This window comes from Hydractinia symbiolongicarpus, chromosome 13 (assembly GCF_029227915.1).
Source record: "Hydractinia symbiolongicarpus strain clone_291-10 chromosome 13, HSymV2.1, whole genome shotgun sequence".
NCBI lineage: Eukaryota > Metazoa > Cnidaria > Hydrozoa > Anthoathecata > Hydractiniidae > Hydractinia > Hydractinia symbiolongicarpus.
The window spans coordinates 8934935-8957838 of record NC_079887.1 but is presented as its reverse complement, the minus strand read 5'-3'; the positions used below and the strand labels follow the sequence as shown (position 1 = coordinate 8957838).

The 22904-nt window shown below is 32.8% G+C and overlaps 2 protein-coding genes across 6 annotated transcripts in view; both read left to right on the top strand.

The window, feature by feature from the left end:
- Positions 1 to 3053: 3053 nt before the first annotated feature.
- LOC130623407 (acyl-CoA dehydrogenase family member 11-like) lies at positions 3054 to 22566 on the top strand. Of its 5 annotated transcripts, none has more exons than XM_057438888.1 (16): positions 3054 to 3858; positions 5970 to 6202; positions 7831 to 7930; positions 8398 to 8512; positions 8899 to 9041; positions 9677 to 9751; positions 9831 to 9905; positions 10081 to 10175; positions 10991 to 11090; positions 11512 to 11652; positions 12379 to 12471; positions 12670 to 12747; positions 13062 to 13266; positions 14395 to 14461; positions 14545 to 14661; positions 22467 to 22566. In XM_057438888.1, exons 1-15 carry the CDS (start codon positions 3628 to 3630, stop codon positions 14651 to 14653), a joined length of 1860 nt encoding a protein of 619 aa, XP_057294871.1. In that variant the 5' UTR covers positions 3054 to 3627; the 3' UTR covers positions 14654 to 14661; positions 22467 to 22566. The 5 variants fall into 5 exon arrangements, with proteins under 5 accessions (XP_057294871.1, XP_057294872.1, XP_057294870.1 ...); XM_057438889.1 differs by lacking the exon at positions 22467 to 22566 and adding an exon at positions 18505 to 19394; XM_057438887.1 differs by lacking the exon at positions 22467 to 22566 and having other exon boundaries at positions 14545 to 21905.
- Positions 20485 to 22904, top strand: part of LOC130623050 (acyl-CoA dehydrogenase family member 11-like) — a 67764-nt gene continuing 65344 nt past the window's right edge. The window contains exons 1-4 of the mRNA XM_057438554.1: positions 20485 to 20587; positions 21144 to 21258; positions 21643 to 21720; positions 22467 to 22566. Of these exons, the coding sequence (XP_057294537.1) occupies positions 20485 to 20587; positions 21144 to 21258; positions 21643 to 21720; positions 22467 to 22566 (396 nt within the window). The remainder of the gene's footprint in view (positions 20588 to 21143; positions 21259 to 21642; positions 21721 to 22466; positions 22567 to 22904) is intronic.

Genomic DNA, 22904 nt, shown 5'->3' with positions numbered 1-22904 from the left:
ATATGATGTTTTAATGTGCCTGAGAATGGTTGTTGGGTCTTGCAAACAACAGAGCTTATGTGGCACATCCCTTCTTTAAAATTTAAAAGTCATCAAGTCTAAAGTCTAAAGTCATGGTCTCCTGCTTAATCTTGTGATGCCTTGCCTAGTCTTAAGACTGGCCGGCCAGTCTTAAGACTTGGCATTTTTACATCCAAAGATTGGGCAGTATCCTAAGGCCACCCTGAAAAATATAATTGGTTAGCGTCACCCGACTGACTCACTTTGAAAGGCGAAAGTCAAGTCGGGGAGTCAGTAAATTTGTAAAAAATGAACCAAACAATCTTCGACACACAACAAAATCCACCATTTACCTTTTAAGAGGTCTTCGAATTACGGTTTTTACGTCAGAATGATATTTGGATAGGGGACTGCGCTGCGCTACTCAGTGCTATATTTTCATGCTTTGCATTTATACGGCAATACAAGTGAAAACCATGGGAACAACATTGAAACAGAGGCTAAAAATACAGCTGGCGTACATTAAAAATGAATAACAAAATAGGGCTGCGAAATATATTATTTTTTTAATTTTTGGGAAAAGTTTTTATCCGACCGACCGAACGACTCACTTTTGTAATTACAAATGACGCCAAACATATTTTCGACGGTGGCCTAAGATTAGGCAGAACATCGACACAGAGAAAACCATAGGGAAAACCATAGAATTAGCAGGGCTACAAAGCCTATATGGAAAGCGATGGGATTTTCAATAAATCAACAGGAACCAACGATTCAGCAGGAGATTGACACAGTACAGGGAAGGATTGGTGATAGCAATACGTACCCTTAGGAGTCATGGTATTGATAGTAATAGAGTGGTATTTTAATGTTGGATGCAGAAAAAGCATAATTATACATAGTTACTAAAATAATGTTCAAAGAGAAAAGATTTTAATTGGGCTTTAGACAAGGACCAAAAGTCTGACTGACTTTCCTTTCGTGTTTATCCCCATTTTTCAACAACGAAAAGTTCGGTAAGAGTACCACTAGTTTCAGTCAGACTTTTGCCACTGTATTATCCGAACATTTATTTAATTAGGTCAGAAACTATAACCACGAAGAACGGTGCTTGACTGTCCTTGTTTAATCATACCAATAAAGAAATAATGCATACCTGATACTTCGTCACAAAACTTGTTCCTTCAATATATGCCTGGATTGTGGTTTTTGCTGTCCCTTTTATCGTAGAACAATTTTGTATCTGCTTTTTAAATTTGGCACAGATCTTACACCACACAAAATTAACAACTTTTGTGCCGTCTTTTTCAATGGTTTTATAGCCAATTACATCTGACACATCATAATTTAAAAAGGTTTTTAAGGCCAAACTATTTCCCTTTACAGTTGCCATCTCTCCACGCTACTCGCAATTCTGTACTCTAAGAAATTTATTTCTGCTTCTTTTTCTTTTGAAAGAAGTTTTACCGTTTTTACCTTTTTATTCAAAAAAATGATCAATGGGTTTTACCTGTTCATTCAAAAAGTGATCAATGAGTTTTCCTGATTTACTTTCGAACACGCAAATCTTTTTCTTCTTTAATATTCTAGACATCGCATGACCTTATTTAAAAGAAAAATTTTGCAGTCTCGCATTTTTTTTCTTTTTTCTTTCCGTGATGTGATTTCTAAGAATTATTACTCGCAACAGTTTTAATTAGGAGCGTGATTGTTCACGCACCTAAGAAATAAATTTATATTTTAGCCGAGTTATTTTTCACTCATCTAACACATTTTAGGAGCGTGCCAAGGTGCGCGCTCGCGACCGCGCACCTAATATGACGCATAATGGACTGGGAGTGGTTTCTAACTGTAGGACTGATCTTACATGTTGCGAGAAAGATAAGTCTTGTGTGCCTGCAAAGGACATGGATGCTACTCAGATCTTGATTATATTATGCTTAATCACCTTGTTGGCAAATCTTTTTTAGGTCCCTATTTTATTGAAAAAATATTTCTTCAATGTTGCTGCCATGTTCTCCGCCAAATTCTAGACTTTACGCTTTAATATTACAAAAAGACTTTGTTGGTTGCAAAGTCTTTAATTCATAACAAGGCCTGAAGAAGCGAAGAAGATACTCAAATTGTGTATCGTGTATCATGCGTGACACCCACAATCTACAATTTTTTGCTCAAAGGTGACATAATGATATTGTGGAAGGGTACTTAGAATTATTAGAAATATTAAAATACTAGTCGATAAAGCCCGTGGAAAAATCCACTGAGGCAGGATAAAAATGAAAAAGAAGCGTCATTTGAATTTTGATGACGTCAGCAACCCATCCCCCCAAAAAATGGAACCTTGTTTCCATGCTGCCTCTATTGTGTAGAGCTTAAACTGCTGATCAAGAAAATGTATATGATCATGTGCTTGTGATGAGTAGATAATGACATATAAGGGTTTAAAAATTTCGCTGACGTCAGCAATGGCCCATCTAAACCAAAATTCTTTTTTTAGAAAATTGTATACACATTGCCTTCATCGTATAGATCTTGAAGTACTGATCAAGAAAATGTATAGGATCATGTACTTTTGACAAATGGTTGCAGAGGTATTAGGGTTTGAAATTTTTTTGATGACGTCATCAACCCATTCATTTCGAAACAGATTCGGGGATCCAGGTTTGGGAAACTTACCCACATTAGTCCCAGGTGGTCCCTAGTTACCCACGCTGTGAAAAATTTTTGATGTCGCCACTTTGTTTCCAAGTTATTTTGCCTTAAAGTTTTAGGTGCATTGTTATGGCTTTATCAATTTAATATAGGATATTGACGTAAAGTATTATTATTGACGTCGCGCCTAACATCAGAAAATTTAACATAATAGACATGCATTTTTCAGCAACATCAAAGAAAAATGAAGACATCTACTTTGCCTGTCACAGACACACCTAGCGTATTATTATATAGATGTACATATGGGTATGATCTTGTCAACCTTGTACACAGGGCTATTATAAGTAAGGAGGTATTTTTTTATTGTAAGCATTGGAACAGCTTTTCTTAAACATTTAAATCATGTGTAATGATTAAATTAGTAACATTCATTATCGTCACAATTTGTTTTGCATAGTTTTGGTGACTACCACTGCCCCAGAAAATATACACCCACGGTTTTATGAATAGCCAATGGCTGGTCATATTTTGATTGTACTTTTGAGCATGCATAATGCGGTAGTCACAAATTTAAAAATAGAGATTTGCAAAGTACTTCAAGAGACTTGGATTTTTTTGTGGTTTTTATTAAATTGGTTTGTCATATTTGAGGTTCTAGGGCTAACATTGTAGTATTTATTGTTTTGTTTATTTCTGTATATTTCAGATGTTTTCAAAAGCAAAAATCGTCCTCTAAGTATCTGCGTAATGATTACATGTGGGTAACCATCGGATCATCTTCTTATATTTAAATTGTTTTAATTTTTTTTTATTAATGTTTTTGTTATATATAATGCATTTAATTTTCTGATAGGTTTACTTACAGTTCCAAAAATATGGTATATACATGTAAAGTCCTCTCCTGAAACTGTAATGTTATTAATTTGTACTACAATGTTTGTTTTAATACGTCATATAAATTACAGTTAAAATATGTTACAAATTAAAAAGTTTTCTGCTTTAAATCAACTTCGAAAATGGAATTTGTATTCTCAATGGATGAAACGATTTTCCACTGCAATGTCAAAAAAATCGGATGCAAATACTTCTCTTTTCTCTGGAAGCTGCACTGGCTCATTCTTTCAAGACAAACCAGAAGTGGGAAATCAATTCACAGGGGATCATTTGCTGAAAAGTGTTTTAAAGAAATTGCTTCCTGCTGATGTAAGTATTTTTTACTGCTAACCTTTTGTTTTAGAAAAAATATTGTGCTTGTAATTTAGGCAGTTGCTTTGATTTAAGCAGCACTAGTTTGTTGCTTACCATTTCTTATAATGAGTGGCTGAACGAGTGATATTGAACATGTACATTTTTTAATTAAAGCTTTTTAATTAAAGCAGATGTGAAAACAAAGAGGTAGATAATTACCGTATTTTCCGGTATATAACCGGGTTATAAGTTGATTTTTACAACTTCCATCGTTGGTGCGGGTTATATTGTGGTGCGGGTTATGTAATAAGTTTTATATTTTCTGTCATTTATTGTGAAACTTAAAGTTTATACATTTAATGAAGAAAATAGTACCCACGGGATAAAATGCGTACATTAATATAACTGCATGCGCGATCCTATATCTACGTAATCTTACTTCAACTACGTGATTTAATTTTTTTTTTACACAGTGAAATTGCTTTCTTTAACTTTCTATTGCTTGCCATTGTTAATGTTACGAGCTCTCTCTGAAACACAATTCTGGAGATCATTTTTCTTTTGTGTTGAATGTAGTTCTAATCTATTTATATCTTTGCAATTACATTGAGCACATTGAAATGGTTTGCTATTGGTAATAAAGCAATATAGCAGGTATCAGTTTTAGGTTTAATTGACACGTATTTCACAATCTAGTGCCCAGGACTTAATTATTAATTCCTGTTAAGAATTTTGAAAAATGTTAAAATTAAAGTATGAATAATAATTTTCTTTTTTATCTTCGCTACCTTCGAGGGTGAGCAACAGGTGAAATTATGAAAAATAAATATAAAATACAATTAATTAGACACACGCAACTATCTCCTCCTTATTGCCGCCATTCATTTTATCATGCACACTGTGATTGCTGAGATATAAATAGATAAAAAAATTCTATAAACATTAGAAAAGAATGTTCCGCACATCGCTGTTGTTTATTTTTATGCCAAAAAAACTTAACAGAAATTTTACTTTAGGTTTATAACCTGATAGAATGGTTTTTTATTTGTTTGTTTGTTCAATAGCAGGAAGAGTTATTATGGGCTGAAACTAATGTTTAAAAATTAAAAGAAAACAGCATTGTCCGATTTGGTACTGCCGGCATTAGCAGAAGATTGACTTGTCAAATTAATTTTAATTCATTATTACTTCGCCAATCGGAGACAGGGAAGTTAAGAATAGGAGAGTCGCTAGTTCAGAAACTTGGTTCTCGTGTTTGGGGTTCACGAGTTTAAACGTCCCCCACTTGTCTCCAGCTTGAAAAAACAGAACACACACACAGTATAAAATGATTAGGGTAAGTAAAAATACGCTGATTATTTTTCTTAACATGATGCAAAGGTGCGGGTTGGTAAAACACATTGATTGAAATTTTATGCGGGTTATACGAAGGTGCGGGCTATCTGATAGCATCTTGTTCATAAATCCCTAAAAAAGCTGAGCTGCGGGTTATACGATGTGCGGGTTATATACCGGAAAATACGGTAAGAAGGCACAATTGATGAAAAAACATATAAACATATTTTTTAAATAAGAACGTAAAAATTACATTTATTTTATCGCAATATATGCCTTTAGCAGTTCTATTTTATGTATGAATATGCAAAAAGATATGTGGGTATTTTTCATCTTGAGCTTTATGCACCTCCACAGGGTCTTCGATATTCATTGACTCTTGCTTACAAAATTACTATTTCTCATTTTGGTGTTGCGAGAGATTCTCAATTGGCATGTTAAAAAACGGCAGAATATATAAACGTCCGTAAGTTTAATCTTCACTAGATAAAAAGAAAAGTTGGAAACTTTTTTCCAGCTTTCTATTCTTTATATGTTGAACATTTCAAAAATTAATGTTTGCAATACTGTTCTATTATCCTATTATCCTAAGTGCTGTGATATTATTTTTAATGTTTTCATTAAAAGAAATTGGTCAGTAAAGCGTTTAGCAAAATTATTGTATGCTTGTCTAAACCATGCTAACATTGAAAGTAGACGTTAAGCTAAAAATGATGAAGACTATGTTGGTGATGACTGTTGTACTTTATTTAAAAATGACTTGGCACTTAACACCTGTCTCCACCTCTCAGGTATTTAATGATATTGAGGTGGATCTACAAAATTTCGGAGAATCTGTATCAGGTGAAATTCTGGCTCATCATAATAATGTATGTTGTAATGAACCAGTTTTGGAACAATACGATGCTTGGGGAAAACGAGTGGACAACATTATTATGCATCCGTCCTGGAAATCCCTTCATGATATCGCAGCTAAAGAGAAATTGATATCCATTCCATATGACAATAATTATGAGGAATGGAGGTATGTACACACATTCCAGGCTAGTTGTATACTTCCTCCAGACTTGCATATATTTGAAACTTTGTAAATGTCATTATTTTTAACAAAAACCAAATAAAAGGAAGTAAGAGGATAATAATTTTAAACTTTGTATGGATATAATACATTTTATCTGTTGCAATGTCGTAAATAAGTGTTTTTTTTCCAATTAACATCTATAACAGCATCTATAAGGACTACTTTTATTAGTATTTAGGGACCGTCTCAAAATCTTCGTACGTAGTTCGTATAATTTGTATAAAAAACTTCGTATCGATTTATTAAATCTTTCGTATCATTTTATTTTTAATACGAACTTTTTCGTATCATCAAAATTACAAGTTTGTATAAAGTTCGTATCATTTAAAATAAAGTTTGTATGTAGTTCGTATCATTTTTAAAGAAGTTCATATAAAAATTTGCTTATACGAGGTTCGTTTATTATAATTGGACTATTATCTATAGTTTTATATTGAAATTTTTTCAACAATTATAAAGTTCGTTTCGTTATACTAACTTCGTTTATTTTAATTGAATTTATTATCTAAGGTCTTTATGGATCGTCTCCACGGCATCGTAGAAAGCAAAAGCATCTCCGTAGATCGTTTAAAAATCATGAAAACAGGATCGTAGAAAGCGAAAAGATCGCTGTGGAACGTTTAAAATTCATGAAAACGGGATCGTATAAAACTAAAAGATCGCCGTAGATCGTTTAAAAATCATGAAAACAGGTTTGTAGAAAACGGAAAGATCATCTTAGATTGTTTAAAAATTATGAAAACGGGATCGTAGAAAACGAAAAGATCGCCGTAGATCGTTAAAAAATCATGAAAACAGGATCGTTTAAAGCGAAAAGATCGCCTTAGATTGTGTAGATTGAACCTATAAATATGCAATTTTACTAGTCTTTTCAAAGAAGTCGACCTCGTATATTTTACTTTTTTTATTTCTGGTTTCGTTTAAAGTTCGTATCATTTCTTTTTCGTCTTTTAAAAAAATCGTTAAATTCTTTTGTTTCTGGTTTCTTATTGAAATAATTATGCGCAATTACGCACGTACTTTTGAAGTTCGTTTCAGGATCGTATAGCAATTTACTTTGTTCAAAGTTCGTATCATTTCATTTTGTACGATAAAAAAACTTTGTTTAACTTCGTATCATATATTAAAAAAGTTCGTATAAACTTCGTTTACATTTTTTATTTTTAATGAAGCACTTCGTATGACATGCGTTACACGAAACGAAGTACTTTGTAGCGTTCGTATAATTATACAAAAAAAACATACGAACATTTTGAGACGATCCCTTATGTATCATTAATAGATTAAGAAATAAATTTTTATGTTAAAAAAAACCAAAAATTAATTATTATTTAAAAACACATTAAATAAACTTCTATGAAGCTTTTGAAAACAAATACTTCATAGAAATGTGTTTTTAAATAAAAAAAAGTTGTAAACTTTGTGGATGAGATTTCCTTGATTCTTATAGTGGACATTTCGTGATTTGCAAGTATTTAAAGATAAGCCAGATTATGCAACCTTTATTTCAATATCTTTCTCTCCTGATGACAAATACCTAAATAAGAAAAAAACTATTATTCTCTTTCTAGCCGCATTTATCAAATAGCGAAATTGTATTTATTTTCACCTGTAAGTGGGTTATACTCGTGCCCTCTAGCAATGACAGATGGTGCTGCATCCATTCTAAAGGTAAGTTTTAAAATTCAAACTTATGGTTACTCACCATGCCTCTACTAAATAATATCACCTCTAGCGTATAAAGCTTGAAACACTGATTAAAATATAAAGTATAGTGTCATGTGTTTTTGAAAAAAAGTAATGGAGATATCAGAGCTTTAAGTTTTTTTAAAGACATTGGTTTTAAAACTATATAGAATTAACCCAACTTTGGTTTTGGCCATCTACTTGCCCACACAAGATGACATTAGTCACCCTTTTCCAAATTATTAGCTCTTAAACTTAAAAGTGCCTTGCAAAGGGCTAAAGCTTACCTCGTGCAAAAACAAGTTAATTTCATATGAAAAAGCTTTAAAAGTGGTCTAGGAACTTGTAGATTTTTTCAAAATCTTTGATTGGTTCCTAAGAATTTGGACTTAGAAGTTACACTTAATACCCCTCACGTCATGAACTATATCTCTGAGTGTTTTACCTTTCAGAAAGAATCAAGAGAACCTTTTATTACTGCTTTTGACAATCTGACTTCTAACGATTCTAATGTTTTTTGGACATCTGGTCAATGGATGACAGAAAAACAAGGAGGTTCTGATGTAGGTATGTTGATTTTAAAGGAGTGAATCAAAGATTTGTCTAGAAAATGTTTGCTAAGATATTTCTCTGAGAGTTAAATTGATTAAAAATTATTACAAACTATCATACTCCATGCATATAAATTATTTTTTGGCAGTTAAGTCCAATGAGGATGCACCAAATTATTTTGCAATAAGAATGGTGAAAGTAAATACAAACCACTGATTTTAAACTTGATATTCGCAAATTAACAATTGCTTTTTGGGGGAAAAACTTATAATTTTATAAGTCACCAGACTAACCTGCAGATTCTTCAGATGCCAACCTGGAGAACAGGTCACACTGCATTTGGCCAATTCTGTTGTTACCTGACTTGTGATTGCAAAAAACTGCATACTTTTAAATTTTAGGCAATGGTACCGAAACCTTTGCTGTGCCACAAACCGATGGCACATATAAACTTTATGGATATAAATGGTTTACATCAGCAACAGATGCCAACATGAGTCTGACATTAGCAAGAATCGTTGATAAAAGTGGGAGAATAACAAAAGTATGTTTGTTTTATATTGTTGAAGCAAATGTTTGATACTATTAACTGTGGCAGAAGGCAGCAGGGTTTAAACAGCCTGGAAAATGAATAACATTTAGTTACTAAAGGAGGTTGGGTGGAAAAGGAGGTGGGGTGATGTTAAGTGGAATTAATTTGAGAGTTCCACTTGACACATCTTGTAGCTGCTAATAATCTCTGTCCAATCCAAAAAGAAAGATGTGATTTAACTAAAAACCAGCTTTGATGCTTTCATAGTGTCAGTGTCCAGCTGCAACCATCTTTTTTATTCTCTCAGTCGGCAAATATCACATTATTATTATTGAATTTATTTACCCAGGATAGCCTCTTCAGTTCCTATGATACTTTTGAACCAATTACAGGTCCCCATTTTTAGGAAGCTATTATTAAACACGCTGTTCACGCGGTAACCTCTTCAAAAATCAGTGGGTAAATTTCTCACAGAATATTTGTTTATGCTAAACTAGATTTACTTTACTTCAGATAATTGTAGTTGTTTTTTAATCAAAGCTTCTGTGAGAGTTTTACCATAAAAAGTCTGTGTGTTCCCTCATCTGAAACTGGTACCACATGACATTCCGACCAGAAGAATGCAATTTTTATTTATTTATTGTTAGGGGTCAAAAGGTTTGACAATGTTTTATTTGGAAACCAGAAAAGCGGATGAGAGTTTAAATGGTATCAGAATAGAGGTGAGTTTGATGATAAGACTACAATATGTGCTAATTTCATCTGTGGATTTGATATTTAAATTTATGTCTATTTTCACAGAAATTAAAAAAGAAACTTGGCACAAGACAAATGCCTACGGCTGAACTAATATTGGATGGTGCGACTGCATATCAAGTAAGCAATTATTTTTGCATGTTTGAAAAGACTGAGAGATATTTAAAAAAGATTAAGTGGGTATCTATAAACATTCAGTCAAACTTGCAATATTCAATGACACGCAGTGAAGTTAAAACCTATTTTAGCTTTAAAAATTTTTTGTTGTCTTAAGCAAATGTATACTTTTTTCTAGTTATCGGAAATTGGAAGAGGCATTGCATCTATATCTCCCATGTTGACAATAACTCGAATTCACAATTCAGTAATGGCTGTCTCAAACATGAGAAGGTTGGTTGCTTTTTTTTTACTTTCTAGAGTCGCTAGAAATCGTTTAAATGGATAATAAGAGGAAAATTAATTGTTCACTTGTTTGTTTGCAACATGGGTAAGCTTGTATAGGCGCAATATGTTTACTCACAAAACTTGATTGCAAACCGACATGCAGATCCCAAGTTATTGAGTCTTCAGAAAAAATGTAAGAGGCCTGGGACGAGCAGACGAGTGTCACTTTGGCAAAATATTTTACGCTAATCAATTCACTTTTATAATATCTATGCATTAATAAAGTTTGAATGCACATCCAAGTCTAAAATTACTAATGATAGAAAATGTCAAAGTTTGCTATTACTTAAATATGACATAATTTATGCAACATAATTAAATCTGAAATTCTTTAAATGTGAATATCTTGAGAATGAAAAGAGCATTTTAAAAAATTTTAAAATCCTTGTTAACCAACATTTTAAGCTCTATAATATAAGTCCATCATATCATTCTATACCTCGGGTTCTCTTTAAGGAGTTATAATTACAATTATAAAAAAATATAAAAAACCTTTAATATTTAAATTTAAAATATTGGTAGATAAGTTGTACGATGCGAAAACCTGTTATTATTAAGTCCAATGAGGTACAGCCTTTAAAAAAATAGGAAAAATTTTCCACAAGAATAATCCGGTTTTCAATGTTATTTGTCAAAATTCCATGACAGTGTTCACAACTGATGATATCTAATTTTTAAACATGTAATTCATTTAAGTATCAATATCAAGGTATCAAAAAGTACTTTATAAAATTACACTGCAACTTACCTCTATTTTATAGGTTACTCAATTTAAGCAAAGATTTTGCAAGAAAAAGATCAGCATTTGGAACACAGCTTTGCAACCATCCAGTTCATGTTCAAATATTAGCAAGAATGGAGGTAAATTTATTACTGACTCGTACAAAAAACCGGTTAGTATGAGAAATCCAATGATTTGGTTAGTGTATGGTCATTAAAACAAGCCATTATTAAAAGAATACCATAAAAACATAAAAAATAACAATGATTCAAATTTGTTTGCAGACTTACAAAGGCTTTAAATTAAACGAATTTAAATTCCAAATTTTCTATTACTAAAGATCACGTCTTCCTAGTGTGCTGTTTAAAAGAATAAATTAGTAAATGTAATTTTAGATTAAGGTATACTCATCTCAACATTACTCATCTTTTCTCCCAGTTCTGAAAGAGTGTTTGGACTTAATCGAGACTAGTCTATAACTGGATAACTGATCTTTGATAAAATGAAAATCTTGATTTGATATGTTGTTCAATTCAGTACATAAGTTAACCCAATTAATAGGTTGAACAACAAGGTGGTTTTGTTATGTTGATGAAAGTCTCATCACTTCTCGGAAGAGTGGAGAACAAAAAAGCATCTGATTATGAAAGATTGGTATTTCGGATTTTGACACCATTGCTTAAGTTATACACTGCAAAGCAGGTAAAAAAAATTATTATCATTATTATTATTATTACAATCATTTACACTGGATGGTACTGTTGCCAACGGGGGTCTTGCCAAGCAGGACCTGGTGTATTAAAAAGGTCTCTTCTGAGCTATAAAAGCCATGCAAGCAAAGCAAATGCTTGAACCTCAATGAAGAAACTTGTGTCAAAGACAATTTTGCATCAAAAAAATTGGAAAATATGGGAGATACCTTTTGAAAATGACCCGGTTTAAATTTTTTGGATTTATTATGTTGTTTAGTTTTTTTGAAGGACTAAACCAGAGTTTAAACTCACAACACTTTGCACTGAAAGTAAATGCTCTATCGCAAGACCACAAGTGGTTTCTAGTAACTTTAAACAATCATATATCTTTAACCCTGTGTATAGTTATTTAGTTTTTATACTCCTGTAAGCTTAGATATTTAAATTTCCTCAAAACCAGCCATTACATTTCTGTGAACTTCCAACAGTCAACATAATATTGTGACTTTTATTATGAATGATGCTAGTTAGAATGTACAAATTGCACCTTTCTTTTTTCCATTAAAGCAATCTATTTTTCACAGTTTTGGCACATGACTAACCAAAGTTTGTTATTAATATTTTGATTTTGCCTAAAAATCTGGAAAAAAATGTGTTCAAAATTGTTTAACCGTGAGGTACTACTGTATTACCATTCTTTAATTTTTTTAATAAGAATATGTGCTTTTATGTTTAGGCAGTCTCGACAGCATCGGAAGGTTTAGAGAGTTTTGGTGGACATGGATACTTAGAGGACACCGGGCTACCTGTTTTTTTAAGAGATGCACAAGTGGGTCAATATCCTTTTATCATTAATATTTAAGAAATATTTATTACTATCTGGCAACATGATATTTTAAGTAATATTTAATATCTTGATGGTTTGAAAATTTCTTTTCTGGAATCTTTAAATATTTGCCACAAATTAAATCTATCATAAAAAGTATCAAGAAGCTTTAAACAATGTAGTAAACATTTTTATTCATAGGTTCTTAGTATATGGGAAGGAACTACCAACATATTATCCCTAGATGTGTTAAGATCTATTGCAAAGACAGAGGGAGAGGTAATTCTTTTCTCGCAACAAGATATTATTCTTAACAGAAGAGTTTGGCTATGTTCATACCAAGAATTATTTCCAACCACTCCAGCAGGAATGCTGAAATTAAAAAGTGGGTTCACTTGATTAACTTAATGTGTGATTTTTTTTTAAATTTATTTTTCAAAAGAGTGTTTTGTCTGAAATTATAATCACTTAAACGTCTTTGGGATTAATAGTCTTGAAACTCAGGATTATTCCTAAATGAAATCCTGTGGATTAGCCTTAACAAATGCGAAACAAAAGTATACCTTATAAATATTCATAACCTATTTTTTTAGGCATTAAAGGCTTTGTTTACTGACGCATTTACATTAATTTCAAAAACTCACAACAGCAATAACCTTCTCCAAGAAAGCCATAAAGTCTTGACAAATGCCATCCATGCTATGCAGCACTTTTCAAATGAATTTCATAGAAAAGATGAGGCATATTTATCATCAGCTGCCAGAGATTTTGCGTACTCATTATCAAGGATTTATATTGGTGAGTAAGACACAAGTATGTTACATCAGTTCAAAGTAAATGAAGATTCCATCTCCTTGGTTGGCTCTTTCTCTCCTTTGACTGTTAACTATGTTACATTTTCACCAGGGATCTCTATAGCATTGCTCTTCCTTGCTTTCCTCCCACACAACCCTTGTCATGGTCAGGAGTTGTCTCAAAATGGACTAGCGAACCTGCATTCAAAGTGTGCTGGAGTAAAGACTTAAACCTGCAACTTTATGGCTACAAGTTAAATGCGCTACCACTACATCTTATCTGCTAAAAATGTGGTCTTTTTCTTTCCTGCGATAAGACTTTTGCAAACACTAGACGTTTAGACACTTTATATCCTTAAATCCACCATCCCTTACCATTTCTTCTAAAAAGTTATTACACATTCTGGTAATAACTGAAATGTCCCGCAGCTCAGAATGATGGCAGTTGCCATGTTTTTATGCTGATATAAAACATGGAGGGGTTATCACTATTTCTTTTTGATACATTTATTATACAATTCGAGAAAACATTGGTTTTAATGTTGTTAAACTGGTGCATCGTGCGATCAACGACGAGCTTTGGCCAGGTTACCTCAAACTGAAAATCATCAGCCACAGGAGAACATTACGATCTAATGCTCAAGGTCCAATGATTGATCACACTAATGACTCGAAAACCTTCCAAAGCCAAGCGAAGATATATAATGAACTTCCTTCGGCGGTCAGAGAAATAAAAGAGAAAAATAGTTTCTATTCCAAAGCAAAGCAATTTTATAGAGACAAAGCTCTTGCTTGTGCATTATCAATTTGATTCTAATCTCTTCCTTTTTGATTTTATTTTGCCAATCTTGTTTGATTTCTTTTTCAATATTCCATTCTATTCCAGGTTTCAATATCAGCCTTTGTATTCGTACGCTTTTCATTCTACATTAACGCGATTTTAAGTCAGTTTCTATGTACTCTTCACTTCTGATTTTATCCGTTTTTATTGATAATTTATCTAAATTGTATGTACTTATTCTTTCTATTTCTTTATTTGATTTTAGGGCGAAGAACCATTGTACAATATGGAACCCAATTTTATGTTTAATAATAATAATAATAATAATACAATTTTTTTTCTTTACACCAGGTTGTTTGTTGTATGAAAATGCTGTAAACAGTTGTAATAACGATGCATCCACACATGTTGCTTACAGGTATTTTTTTCGTTTGTGTAGAACAATGAAGTTTTAATATAAAGAATAGTTGTAACAATTGTGTCTTAAATTTATTTTTTTAGGTGGGCAGTTTGTCAAGATTTAATACCAGTAGTCACAAATGACAGGAAGTCTTTATACAGTACTCATTCGCATAGATTTGATAACCTTATAACATATGGCGATTTGTGATAATTGTTGTAAGTGGAAGTTTATTATGTTGAATCCATTGTGATGCCAAATAGTTTATGCTCTTGTACAAAAAGTTGTCCAATTCACATCAGGTGCTTTGACTGAACTAATATAGACAATGTTTTATGCCATCTATCATAATATTAACTGGTTCTGTGTGACCTAAAAACTAGTTAAAAATTAGCAGTAGATTGAAAAATTAGTACTGTATTGATGCATATAATTTTGACCAACACCAGCACTTTTGCAACTTCTATTGCACTTAAGATTACCAAGACAACTTTATTTTGTCACAGAAATCTTTCTGAGAAATTTTGTCACATGACTTATCTGTACCCAATTTTTTTGGATTTAACCCAACAATTGAGAAAAATTGGATTTTTGGGCAATTTTGTACCTTTCATTCTTACTATCCAAAAACCAGAAAATATGTTAAATAACTTTTATTTAGAATGTAAAAATTCGCTCTAGAACTTAAGTAATTGAATTTTAAGCACATACAGGTATGTTAGACAAATTTCAAGCTTTTGATGCCGTCACAGAAAAGGTGCTGACATAAGCAAGAATTTATTGCTGTTATTTTGTTTCTTTCATGACATACCATAAGTGTGCCAAGTTTGATACAATTTGGACAAGCCTTTTAAGAGTTATGGGTTATGAAAGGGTCGACGTCTGTGTAGCAAAAGCAACCGTAAAATTATACTCATGAGATTAATTTCCAAAGACACTTTGCAAACTTTTAGAATAAAAGTAACCATGCTGTAGTACTCCTCCACCAGCTCCATTACCAATCATAAATGTCAAGGAAGTGGAGAAAGTTTTCCCCCTGAGAGTGCCTGCATTATCATTCCTTTCAACTGCACCAAAGTCACCACTGCCAACAAATGTGTGTTTTAAAGTTTTACTAATTCGGATAATTTGGATAATTATCTTTTCAAATTCTTTTCTTGTGGTATAAGATTGCATTGCATTCATGTTTTTACACGTTCAATAATGCAACATGTTCCAGACGAGCAAGCTTTTCAGTTTTTGCTGTTTCATCCTCTTTTCCTTTTTTTAAGGCTACTTTTTTCTTTTACTCCTTTCCCTTTCCTTCTCTTTGTCTAACCCATTACCTGTGTAAGTAAAATATAGAATGAATTTAAGCACTAAAATAGCAATATAAAAATGACAGCAGAATGCAAATGCCTAAAAAAACTTAAAATTGTACAAGAAAAATTGGCAACTTGCCAAATCAAAATTAGTTTGCAAGGCAAATACCACCCTATTCTGGGCACTGGAATGGAATTATATATAAACATTTACACGCATATCACTATCGGTTTCTTGCAGATTGCGGTCCATAAATATGTAGTCAAGGTCAGCCATTAGCCAAGAATGGAATCAGAATATCTTAACATTGTTAGCAGCAATCCACAGCAGCAATAAAAAAGTAAATTTAAACAATTAGGGTGGTATATAACCCTCTAACACAAGACTTTTTTTAAATAATTAAATTTTATCTGTTCCAGCCCTTTCATGGGCCTTACACACATTGTTATAACTAATAAAACACATTTTTGTCAAAAAAATATTTTCATGTCATTAATTATGCAAACAATAATCAGTTTTTTGGCCCAAAAACCATACTTCCTTCTAACAAAGATATCTAAACTATGAAATATCCAAATAGTGATAAAATTAGACAGCGTGCCAACAATATGTTGGCAAATGTTCTGAACCTCTTAAATTATAAAAAAATTTGACAATCACTCATAATTGGCGGCAAAATGTTTAGTTATTTTCTGTAATCTTTGAAACCAATAACCTACCTATAATTTACTAGGTGAAACATGCTTATAACACTTATATTTTAATTTTAGCACATTTGAAATATTTTGACGAAACCTATGCTAAAAATTTTGTGCAATTAGAAAATTTGAAAACACGTAAAAATCAAAACTAAGAAAATCAAAGTTAAAAACTTTATACAAATATAATAACACATAAATACTTTAAAAAGCTCCACTGGAATAAGTTTTTCCTTCTTTTTCAGTATTTTTGTCAGCAAAACCTTTTCTAATAGCTCTTAATGAATTTCTTCTATGTTTGACATGTTCGCTTGACTTTCGAGCCATTGAGCCAGAACTTCCGGTATGATTGATCGGTCAATCGTGGGTATCTCTCCACATGTATGTCCAAATGTAATCTGGTGTATCATTTTTCCTATCCCAATTACTGTAACTTTTACAGTTCTTACTCAGGACTTCAAAGTCAGTGCATATTCCAGACTAAATTGCAGTTACAACACCATTGTGCAATGCATAGCCGCGTCGTTGCCAAGATCTATCGAAACTGACCACTGCGTCCACACCAGTATTATTATTGTATTCTTCCTGAAGTGCATTCTGTCTGATTTCTTCGGTTGCCTTGTTCATTGACTCCCTGGCAGACTGAACATAGTCTCGAATGATGAGGGGGGCATAGGTTTGTGCATATTCATCATAGCACAGAATTTTTGTTGAGTGTTACCTTTTTCTGCAAAATTAAGCCTTTTTTGAAAGGTTTTTTTCCACACAATCTTCGTTTCTATTACTATGCTACTTTCTCTTTACTTTTTTGATTTTAAATAACACTTTTGTGATCCCATTAATACTAATATTAAGCACAAGGAATAACTTGAGTGAGCAGTAATAAATTTAACCAACCCACCCAAAGGCCCATCCAAGTTGGAAAAGTTTTGGTGGTTTTAAGTGATAGTTTTTTAACTGGTAGACAAATCATTCAACATATGGAGGAACATTCTGCCTGGCTTTACTTCTTTGGCAGTGAAAGATAGTGAGCCAATCAAGGAAAGCAATTCCCATTTAGTGCTCTTTTTCCTTCCAGACCAAGCTAATAAAGATTCATGAAACTCTCTGTACTTTTCCACTGAGAGTCAACCTCAATGCTCACATAGGTTAAAGTTTGTGAGGGTCCTGTGGTTTTGTGCTCCGCAATACGGACACCTAATTCAGTGCAGATCGATTGAATGGATTCCATGTAACTATTAATTTCTGCTGCAGACCTCCCACAAATGAAGAAATTGTCTAAGTAATGAACCACAAATGGAATAGCTATAACAGTGAGGAAGATTCAACATAACAAATCTTCAAAACAGTAAACAAAAAGGGCGATGAGCGGCTGCCAAATGGAAAACGAGTGTCCGCAAAATAATTACCCTGCCAACAGTAGACTAATAAACCCCTTTGAAAAAAAGTTCTCCCAATTTTCTTTCAATTTGAATTATTTATAAATAAAACATGCACCACCATACCGTATGATTAATTTTTGAAATTTCGTGAAAGATGTAGCGATCGAGTGCAGGTTTGTGCAGACGGTAACATGAAGTCTTCTCGATCTTCGCTATTGAAATCTACATAAATTAATTCTACAGAATAAATGTCTTCTCCTGTGACAAAGCTTAAAAATGTCCCCACACCTTTCGATGGTAGCGTAAGCAAAAACACTTTCAAAAAGTCAAACACGGTTTCCTCTGCAGTATGCACATAAGAATGATCCTAAAACAAAACTAGAGTCCTTTAGGCCTTTAGGTCAGCGCGACTGAGAACTTTAAATGTGTGAGTGAGAATTGTTTATCCACGAAAGTAAAAAAGAAAATTTTCTTCCGCTTCAAGATAGTAAAATTTACCCACTTTCCTCTGAATAACGATATTAGTTCAAATATTGTCTCACTTCTTATGCTTGGTTTCCACTGCGAGATAGCGTGAGATCATTGGCATATTACTGGGCACGGAGAAAGGAAGTACTATTTCTCGAAAGTTCAAATAAATAGGAATCTGACTTTTCAATTTGAATATTCCCGTTTTCAGTTGCAATTGAATTGGGCAGTTCGTCTAAAGCAAGATATTGACTGGTGTAACCTAAAGGCTGGCGTAAAGATCATTCCCTAGTGTCAAAATTCGATCAAGATCCCATTCAGTCCAGTAACGCACAGACGCAATAGAAGGGTAACAGATGGCCCACAAAGCATTGCACACGCATTGGCTACCCGCTGATTCTCCAAATCTAGAATGACCTTGATGAAATGAGCCCATTACTATTTTATCTGGGTTGACAGGCCCAGGGTTGGACTAAACGTCACTAGCCATTAGAAAAGCCAAAGTAATATTTACACAAAAATTGAACAGAATGGAGCTGGCCTTAATAAGAGCGAGAAAATTTCTTCAGAAACAGTAGATCTGAACTGAGCTGAGTGGTTGAACCAAAAGTTCCAATAGCAATGCGATATGTAAAAATACAACAAAGTAGAACAGTAAAATTAGATAGCTATATATATATTTTATATATATTATTTTTTATTGTAAAAAAAATCTATTCTATAAGTTATATATATGTAAAATTATATTGTAAGATCAAGGTAGTGTCCAAGTCTGACAAGAGATTAAATAGTAACAAAGTAAACATGTGTAAACAAGTAACCAAGTAAATCGTTGTTCTTTCGCTTGACCTATAAGAAAAGAAGAAAAAAAATTACACAATATTTTTTAAGCAAAGTGAAGAAACTTTTGCAAGAAGGAAAATTTGCGAAAATTAGGGACCATCAAACGCTCCATTTTCCATTTTACAATCCAAATTAATGCCCCATAAAGTAAATTATGAGGATAATGCTACTAAATATATCAAGACCGTATTAAAGAGAAAAAATAGTTATATTGAAGAAGAACTACTTTGTTCATCACTAACATACTGCCAAGCGGCTCCCAGTTCTGGGGACCGCGGATCGAATCCCGCTCACTGCTTGGCAGTATGTTAGTGATGAACAAAGTAGTTCTTCTTCAATATGACTTACATGCATTTTACATTGCATTATGAGCGAAGCAGATTTTCACCAAGAACTTCATTATTTTAAATATGACAGACGAAAAGTCTGATGGCTGATAATGTATTTTTACCGATAAATTCTACGGTCCAGTACCAAAATTTTAAATCGGCTATGAAAAACTGTGTTTTTGAAATATCCACCATCTTTGAAAATTGGGACAAAAACTCAAAATTGGCAAATAATATTTAAAATCTTAAAAATGGAATTATTTTCGCCAAAGGCCAAAATTTTGACAGAAATTAATTTTTGTGAATCGGTCACTTTTAGATTCTAAAGTTGCAAAATCCGCCACAATTTATTCCTGCTGTAATTGCAGGAAACAATATATATATATATATATATATTGTCCAACCCATGCTAGCATGGAAAACGGACGTTAAGCCGAGAATGATGATGATGATGTGCAATATTATGCAATTTTTACATCTATGGCAACAGGGGCACGAAGGCATGGAGAATTAGTGTCTACTGAATCAAAATGTATTCATTCAAGATGACAGAGAGAGTTGTGTGCACTAGTACGAGCTTTAAAAGCAGTTTCACAAACAAAATAAATAATCACAAATGCATAAAACATGCTACACAAATATCAGGGTGCGAAATTGGCCAGACGACTTCGATTTTAACTGTAAAATACGATCGTTTTATCGAATGTATCTCTCCTGTCTCTGGACCCAAAGCGATATTTTTTTCTGCCATGGATATTAACGTCGAAAAGATCAACCCCCATCCTCCTAACCTCGAATCGATACAGGAGAGATATATTTGATAAAACGATCGTATTTTACAGTGCCTGGATCTTGTCTATTTACGAGCGGAAGAGAGGGGAACCTTCCATGTAGCATCAAACAAACTACATTTGGTCAGAATGTACTTCCGTCATCATGATGGCAGAGCGTGCTGGTGGAGGTGGGGGTTTTCAAAGTAACGTTGAATCAACGCTTAGTTTGGCAATGTGAGCATATGAATGCCTACCCTAAACGAAGATGGCAAATTTTTTTGCCCGCCCATCACATTTTCATATGCAAAAATGACACGAACCGAACATTTTATTGATGTCGGCTTTAGCAGTTAGTAGGTCATTAACTAGCTATATTTCAGTTAGTATATAGCTAGCTAGCTTATTATATGCAGTGCGACTGGCAAAAATTAGAAACCTGTTGAGGTTTTTGGATACTTAAATGCATTAACGGTAGCTACCTAATAGCTAGCTAGCTATAAAACAATAAATAGATAAGTAGAATAACTTGTCTTGAAAATGGTCAACGAACAACAAAACCAGTTAGATCTTCAGTGTACTACCAGTCGGACAGCCAAAACCGGAAATATATTTTGTTTTATATATATTTTAGCTGTATTTCAGATCTGATCAAATCAGTTTCTTTCTTTTAAAATGTCGTTTGGTTCTTGAAACTTATGATTCCTGCATCCTGATTGGCTGATGAGTGGAAAACGGCCTTTGGATTAAGTAGGTGGTAATAAGGTGGTCGGGAAGCTGACTAGGGACGGACAGAATAACACACGAACACAAAAAGGCAAACTGAAATGAAAGATCAGCTACCTGACGGCGCTGACGAAATATGGGGTACAAAATTTATTAAACCTTTTGAAAGAGTCCATGAACAGGAGAAAACAAATTAAATGCATTAGTAAATCAATTATTTGATATAAGAATAAATTTGAAGGATATATCATATCTATTTTGTAATAACATTGAACAGACAGTGAATCTTTCCCCTTCGTAAGACATGGCTTAGGTAATGCGTCTGGCAAACGATATAACTTGTAGGATACTATTGAAACCTTTGACTCTGCCTTGCTTTTGCTTGTTTCTTTTTTCTTTGTGCCTGAAAAAAATAACTCTTATCAACTACATTTCCATTTAGACAAGTTTTCTTTTCCTTTTTATTGGTAGAGAAGGTTAATTTTTTATAAAAATTTGTATATTAAAAGTACAGAGTACACTAAAAGTTTTAGCTAGATTTTTGAGACACACTAATATCAAAATAAAAGAAACAAATTAGATAATAAACACAACTTGCAGTTGGAATTGTATGTAGCGATACAACTGTTTCTGTCACACGCAGACTTTATTGGTATTTTTATCTGTTGTAATACCGTTTAGATATAGTAATAAATACTTCTCAGTAATCATTGTGATATCTTTTTATCTATCAATAAAACAACCAACTCTTGGAGATAGGTAGTTTTTAAGTCGAACCTAGATGGCATTGCTAAAACACAAAAGCTTATCTAACTTCTTCAGATTTAAAGACATGTTGCCCAAAGAATTAAAGTCAGGCGTCATTTACAAATTTAAATAAGTGGCTGCAACGCCACTTATTTAAGTGAGACGTCGCGTCATCTTAAGGTTCGGGCAAGCGAATTACGCACGTACTTTTGAAGTTCGTTTCAGGATCGTATAGCAATTTACTTTGTTCAAAGTTCGTATCATTTCATTTTGTACGATAAAAAAACTTTGTTTAACTTCGTATCATATATTAAAAAAGTTCGTATAAACTTCGTTTACATTTTTTATTTTTAATGAAGCACTTCGTATGACATGCGTTACACGAAACGAAGTACTTTGTAGCGTTCGTATAATTATACAAAAAAAACATACGAACATTTTGAGACGATCCCTTATGTATCATTAATAGATTAAGAAATAAATTTTTATGTTAAAAAAAACCAAAAATTAATTATTATTTAAAAACACATTAAATAAACTTCTATGAAGCTTTTGAAAACAAATACTTCATAGAAATGTGTTTTTAAATAAAAAAAAGTTGTAAACTTTGTGGATGAGATTTCCTTGATTCTTATAGTGGACATTTCGTGATTTGCAAGTATTTAAAGATAAGCCAGATTATGCAACCTTTATTTCAATATCTTTCTCTCCTGATGACAAATACCTAAATAAGAAAAAAACTATTATTCTCTTTCTAGCCGCATTTATCAAATAGCGAAATTGTATTTATTTTCACCTGTAAGTGGGTTATACTCGTGCCCTCTAGCAATGACAGATGGTGCTGCATCCATTCTAAAGGTAAGTTTTAAAATTCAAACTTATGGTTACTCACCATGCCTCTACTAAATAATATCACCTCTAGCGTATAAAGCTTGAAACACTGATTAAAATATAAAGTATAGTGTCATGTGTTTTTGAAAAAAAGTAATGGAGATATCAGAGCTTTAAGTTTTTTTAAAGACATTGGTTTTAAAACTATATAGAATTAACCCAACTTTGGTTTTGGCCATCTACTTGCCCACACAAGATGACATTAGTCACCCTTTTCCAAATTATTAGCTCTTAAACTTAAAAGTGCCTTGCAAAGGGCTAAAGCTTACCTCGTGCAAAAACAAGTTAATTTCATATGAAAAAGC